General features: G+C 33.4%; 1 protein-coding gene across 3 annotated transcripts in view; it reads right to left on the bottom strand.

Annotated features, from left to right (window-relative positions):
• Positions 1-1275: 1275 nt before the first annotated feature.
• LOC100161726 (glycoprotein 3-alpha-L-fucosyltransferase A) overlaps positions 1276-7406 on the bottom strand; it is a 20359-nt gene continuing 14228 nt past the window's right edge. For all 3 annotated transcript variants that reach the window (XM_008181721.3, XM_016801934.2, XM_001947116.5), the window contains exons 2-6: positions 6711-6913; positions 6205-6310; positions 5663-6003; positions 4817-5241; positions 1276-3445 (exon numbers count right to left, since the gene is read on the bottom strand). In XM_008181721.3, the coding sequence (XP_008179943.1) occupies positions 3061-3445; positions 4817-5241; positions 5663-6003; positions 6205-6310; positions 6711-6913 (1460 nt within the window). In that variant the 3' untranslated portion in view covers positions 1276-3060. The remainder of the gene's footprint in view (positions 3446-4816; positions 5242-5662; positions 6004-6204; positions 6311-6710; positions 6914-7406) is intronic.

Raw genomic sequence — 7406 nt, 5'->3', positions numbered from 1 at the left:
AATATTAATGTAATCGAATAATGATCTCAACCATAATATGGCAACATAATATTATGTCGAATGCAAAAGTAGGCATGAGGCACTAAATTAGGTACAAAATATTCAAGTTAATAACACGAAATTAGTTCTGCTGAACGTTTATTTGTTATATCGTATGTTGTACACTAATCATACAAAGTAGCCATATTTCAGGGCTTTAGACTCGGCCCTTATAATAGTTAATAGATAATAAAAATCGAATCTACATTAATTAGACAGGAAAATAAAATGGACATTTTTAAAAACCGTTCCAAAAACCAAAACCGAAAATTTTCTAAAACCGTTCTTTAAACCGATAAAATATTTGAAAAACCTTTTTTAAAACCGAAACCAAAAAATTTAAAAAACCGGTCTTAAAACCTAAACCAAAACCAGAAAATTTAGAAAACCGTTCTCAAGAACTAAAACCGTAACCGTTAAAATTTGAAACGGTTTCGATCCCTGCACCAAAAGCAACTGGTTTGCTGCAAGCGGTGACTAGATTGACTTCGCCTGCATCAGGCATATGGGCTCATATGGGTCATGATTCATGAGTGCAAGTGACATCTTTATCTTTTCATCCACTTTCGACCGAAGAATTTAACGCTGTATTTTCAGCGACATTTGGAAAACTTAAAAGTTAAAACCTATCACTATAATATGGCAGTGGCGCAGTGCAAAGTCTTATTTAGTATTGCCTTTACTATAGGTAGGTAGGAAATTAAGTGTGTTGAATACGAGTAATGCTGGATTTGCTAGTTTTTCAAGCTAATGAGTTGAGAACGGAAAATGCTATTTTACGAGGAGATTTCGCAGGTATTCTTGTATTTGAGTAAAAATCTAACAGTATACTTGGCTGCTCTTAGCGTGGAATGAATATTGTGCATAAACTATTATAGGAATCTGAACGTGCCATGTTGTTTTGCAACTTAATCAGCTGCTTATAAGATTGTGACGTTTTTAATTTCATATACAGTATATGAGTACTATATACTATATCTATATGCTATACTACATAGTACTTAATTGTATAAAGTTGTCATTTGGCGTTAATTGATAATAAATAAATATAGCTATAAACTCTACAAAATAATTTTATTATCTTGATAAATATAGCCACACAATACAAAATACACACAATATTTAATAATTTATGAATACAACTATACAATTATTTTCAATGCAATTTTTATACAAGATTTATTTATTTATTTGTAACAATTATTAAACATAAAAACAATAAAAAAAATTTCAATCGATGCTTAGCAGCTCTGTATTGAAAGTTCCTTCTAATATTTAACTTTATAGGTAACACTAAACTTAAGATAATTTACTATAATAATAGTATATTAATACAATATCGAATAGGCGCAAGTATATTTATGAGAAAATGGCGCGTTCTTTAGTAGTCATTACATACAAATCGTGGTATTTTTATATATATTATTATGTAATAGCATACGTTATACATAGGTATATTATATATAATATAAGCACTTCAGAAATATTTTACATACATTTGCTTATTTGCGCCTAATATCGTAATCAAAAAATATCACTTTGTTATCACAGGAGGTATAAAATAATAATATATTGTGCATTATAATATTAATAACAATAACAACCTAGGCGTCATAATGTAATATTTAGAAAAAATACTACTTAACAAACAATAATAGGTACTATGCGTATATTATATATTGATACAATTTTCTAAAGATTATCGAGAATAATTAATGTATAATATATAACAGTGTTATGAAAAACGGTTTTTACATCGGTGAATGAAGAAGTTTAAAATTATGTCTATTATTGTATCTATAATTCAGTCGATATTAACATTTGATTTGTATAAAGATACTTTATAAATATAATAATTGTATAATTTCAATAATATTATACCAGTGGAAGACGATTTTAATTTTTATGACACTCGTATTACATAGATATAAATATATAATACATATTATGCACTGAAATCCACTGTAAACACATATAATATTAGTATAATAGGTACTTATTAGTTATTAGTTATTGTTAGCAAATTGTTCTCAATTCTATTGTACAGGTATTTTGTACTTCTATAGAACGAATTTGTACTTTTTCGCTTTTTGACTATATTATATAAGTTGTATTTAACTACTATAGTCAATATTATGGAATAATATCATATTTATTATTTAAACGTTTCAATATTGTGAATGTACAATTTGTGTACCCATGTAAATCGGAAAAAAAGTCTGTGTGTATTGACGCAACGACCAGGTCTTATATCTTGGAGAATCAATAATATTATATGTACAACAAAACAAATTGACACCGTTCTCGATGCTCATGACATTTGACTGGATGAGTGGTGGGTGGATGGTCGATTGAACGAGGCGCCGTCGACAGCCGCCAATCGGATTGAATCGGATCGACCCACACAACCATTTGTAGTTGGTATAAACCATTTAGTTACATAGTTAAAAGTACGAAAGTGCTCGGCTTATGCGGACTGTATATTATTTTCGAGTGGGGTTGGCAGTGGACAATATCGGTTTTGGCGAATTCAATATAATGTTATATATTATTACGATTTATCATATTATATAGATACGATGGCGTGTACTTGCTGCAGCTGCTTCAGGTTACATGCAATTGTCGTTATGACTCGATGAGAACCGTTTACGCATGATGACGATGTGCCGCAGAAGCAGGCCGAGACCCGTCGTGAAAGTTCTTCCGGCGGCCCCTACGTCGTCTCCGCGCAGCGCTTGACATGCGCACGTGTGGCGGCGGCGCCGGTTCCGGTGGCTGTTTCCGGACGTTAAGGCGTGCAGGTGACGGCGGCGGTACGGTGGGCATCGGCGGCGGCGGTGGACCCACCGCGGTGACCGGCAGCGTCTTCCGAGCGGCGCCACCAGGACGCCAAAAGTCGACTTCTGACGACGGCGACGGTGATGACGACGCCTGCACGACGATGCGGCGGCGACGGCGGCGCTGACGTCTCCAGTGCCCCGTGATGTAGTCGAGCGCCGCGGCCGCCGCCCGCGGTAAATGCTAGTCACCATTGACCGCTGGTTTCGGGCCTGCCGATTCGCCGGCCTCGACAGACGACTCGATGAACCGCCGCCACGGCATAGCGTTGTTGCAGACGCCCTGGCCACGCCACCAGTCGTTGACGTTTCGGTAGTGCTTGGCTGGTGCGTCATCGTCGTGCAGCATCGCGCACAGCCGGCAGAAGAACTTCGTATCGATAAACTCGCCGGTGCCTTTCCACCGGAAGTACTCGTTGTACAGGTCATCGTCGGCGTCCAACCGCCGCAGGTACTCGGCCAGCCGCTTAGGTGACTCGTAGTCATCCACGTGCACGTACGATCGCTTGGGCGCTATCCGCTCGTAGTCGTCCCGGCGCCCACCCATCACTACTGGCAGAACGTTGTGCCTGCAAAAAACAGTTGAATTATTATTTTTAAATTCAATTCAAACCGTTTCGCGCGATATTGTACTATACTATACCCTTCTATAGATATACCTATAACATGACTAGGTATATGAATTATGAGCGATAATCGTATTAATGTATTATGATCATCATGCATTATTATATAGTCACAGCTATATAGTGGCGTAAACACATCATAACTCTTGTCTTGTCGATTGGTATGAGGGATAGATCCGTGAAAAAATACTTAGCTTATGCAGAAAAATAGGCCTATTAATACCTAGGTATTTGTAAAAGACCAAATAAATATTAATAATAAGTTAACTGACATTTCATGTATGGAGTTACGCGTATACGGTATACATGATCCATTTTGATCTTTTGATTCTGATATTTATAAATCAAAGCACTTCAGAAAGTTGTCTACTTGGAATAAGGAATTAAAAATGCATCTCATATTCACATCATTAAAAATAGTAAAAATTAAAATATTATAACGATAAAAAAATATTGTTTTAACGACCTAAGGTTAGCAAAATTATTTTCTAAAACTCTGAAGGTACTAAAATAATTATGTAATAAAACTCAATAATCATTTCTCTTTTGCAAATTTCGTCTTATTACATACTTCTTCTTCAGTGATATAGGCATATTACGTTTTATTACCATCGTGTCGACCCGGCTTAACCCGACTAGAGTGATGGTGAAATCAGTGATTAGATCTATTGTCTATAAAATATCTTATATACATATAATATTTTAATGTTATACTGCAGATGAATATATAGTAAGTTATATTTTATAAAATTCGTAGGTATACTATCGCAATGTATAATTATGTTATTCATGTGAAATACTTATATAATATATTATTATAATGATATAGCTACATTTTTTTTTTATGAATGTATATGAACGAATAACAATATTATAATATTTTTAAGCTTTTCTTCTTATTTTATAAGATTTCTTAAAAATAAGTCAATTGTTGGCATCCCAACCCTCCTCCTCCCCACACCTATTGTATATGCCACTGGCTAGTTGTTGTGATATCGTTCAAAAGCACAACATAAAGCAGTATTAGTAAAGGAACGGTTTCTCTGCACACTCATACAGTAGAACAGCACGGCGTCATGATACCACGTCTAGACGCCGATCTATATTATCTGGACCGCGTCCCCGGAAACAGCTATATAAAATATGGGTAATTGTTCCAAATATACCTCTTATACACTGTTATTTTTTATCAATTATACTATAAAAATTTTGAATTTTTGACTCAGTATACGGTTGATTACTTGATTTGAACGATTTAAAAACTAATATTATTAGAATCATTAAACGTAAATTATTTAATTATTGACGACTTACTGGAGGCCGTTAACGAAAAACTTTTCTGTTACGTAGTCGAGACAATTGGAATTCTCAAAAGCCAAATAAAATTTGTAATCTTGGTCTAACAATTGGAAACACTTGTCCGATCTAGGGCACTTGAATTGTCCGCACACGCCGTACACGTCTACTGATATATATTTGGCCAATTCTCTGGCGTATTGTAATCTGCCGTTTTTGGCACCACAGTTTGATACAAACCACGCCACTTGTTTCGTTTTGTTAAACGCGTAATTTCGTTCTAATCGTTCAACTTGTGTCACTGACGGATCGTAGTAAGCCCATCGTTCGTATGGCGTGACAATATCGCTATCGTGTCTGTATGTCGCTGTCCAGTTGAACACATCGTTGTAAGTGATCAGTTCCGTATGGTACGGTGACTCGAGAAAATATAAAATCCATACCTGCAATGTTAAACACGTTATAAGTACCTATACAAATATTATAAATATGATATAGTATTATATATTTGTATTATAATTATAAATACTAGAATTTTACTAGAACTTTATAATTTTTTACTAGTATTTATAATCAATGGTTATAGTAAATAAAAAATGTAATGTAATTAAAAATGTGCAATTAACATTGCTATTTTATATTAAATAGGTAATAGCAGGTTACCTGCACTGATTATAAATTAAAATTCGTATAATATAAGTCGATAATGTGAAAAAGAAGTTTAAGACATATATTATTATATATTATCTGATAGGCGATAATTGTTGCAGCTAAGTGTAAACACGTCTTATAATTTATATACGCACAATTAATTATAATCGTAGTTGGTTATACAGTGTATACGTAATTAATTGATGATCTTACTTGTTTACCAGTTTTCCTGTGACCGGGATGTGAGAAATGATCACGAAATAAAATTGCGTCAACGTCTGGAGCTTCTGATTTTTTCGTTGTAATTGTGCATCTATTCACCGGACATTGTTTCGAGATAAATACACTCTGTCCGTCGTCTACCATCCAACTACTTAAACCATTGAAAAGTAAAATTTTTTTTTTCGGTTCATCGTCGTATCGATAATTAGGCGGTATGAACATCAGTTGGTTTTCAACGCGGTCACCGTTTTTTTGTTCTTTAGGCCACACCTGTGTAGTTCTTTGTCCAGTATTCATATTCTTTTTAGCTCTGCTTGGCCTCAGCAGGCCATCTGATAAAACAATTAAATATAACACATTATGTTAATTGGTAAAAAAATTAGAATTATTTGCTTGCCAAGTTTCCTTCATAAGATGTACTTATGTACATTAACCATTTAGAATCAGATAATATTCACCACTATATATAAGATATGTGATGCTGTTATGCATCTTTTATACTATTTATATTAACTAGGAAATTAAATGTTTACCTTTAAAATACCATGGTAATAACGATTTTGAAATTTCGTTCGGTTCCATCATTAAAGGACTGTATGTTGGTAAAGATTGAATCGGTGACTCTAAATATTGTAAGTTCTGTAAGTTCAATAGTTGTTATAGATTTTACAGTACATTAATAATAATACACTTAGAATTGACATAATTAATTTACACAAGAAAAAAAATTCTTTGATGGTACGCTGTTATTTGATGTAATTTTTATAATGAGAGGTAAAAATATTTTTATTTTATATGTGTACATTAATATATAAACAATAAACATAATAGGTAAGTTATTTTATACAATAATTTAATATACTTACATATTATATTATATAGGTTGGAATGTATATATACACTTATAATATGTTATGTATTCAGTATTGTATATAGGTAAGTACGTATATTTTATAATCATCTACCAATATAATTGTTATTTTTAAAATAACAGATTTAACGCGATTGTTGTTATACTGCAGGAAATTATCTTAGCTACCTGTTGTTCGTTGTAATCTGGCTGGTCCTCGGTGGAGAGGTGCGGTTGTCCTGAGTAATGTCCATCCTTAGCCAGCCAATACGCAGTACGGCCACTATGTATAACAATGACAAATAACGCCAAAATCAGCAGTCCGTACAGCAAACGACGGATCTGCCGACCCGTCATATTTTCTCCTATTATCTTAAATAATCGACAGTTTTCTGAAACATTGCATTTTATTGTGTTATAAATTATAATATATACGTATATGTATGGAAAATATTATCCTATTCTCAGACGAAAAAACGATAATATCTATTTTTTAGTTATAATCAGGGCTCGTAAGTTCATGCATCTGCATGTTTTTTTTGCTACACAGGAAAACATGCTAGCTGAGATACAAATCCGTTTCATAACAATAGTAATAATAATATGAAGTTTGATAGTGCATGTTTTTGCATGTTTTGGGTGTAAAGGCATATTTGGCATATAGTCGATTTTTTACAGTCGTTAGTGCATATTATTTCATAAAAATATTTTTTAGACAAATATTTGAAATGTTTCTTGTTTCTTATTTACTTTCCTGTTAACAAAATTATAGTGTTTTGATTTATTTTTATTCAGTGAGTGTGGTGACTACCTAATGTCCTAGTACCTACATACCTACTTATTTAGATTTTATGCGTTTTACGAAATATCGCGGTAACAGTGTAC

Source organism: Acyrthosiphon pisum, chromosome A2 (assembly GCF_005508785.2).
Source record: "Acyrthosiphon pisum isolate AL4f chromosome A2, pea_aphid_22Mar2018_4r6ur, whole genome shotgun sequence".
Classification (NCBI taxonomy): domain Eukaryota; kingdom Metazoa; phylum Arthropoda; class Insecta; order Hemiptera; family Aphididae; genus Acyrthosiphon; species Acyrthosiphon pisum.
This window is presented reverse-complemented; position numbering and strand designations above follow the sequence as displayed.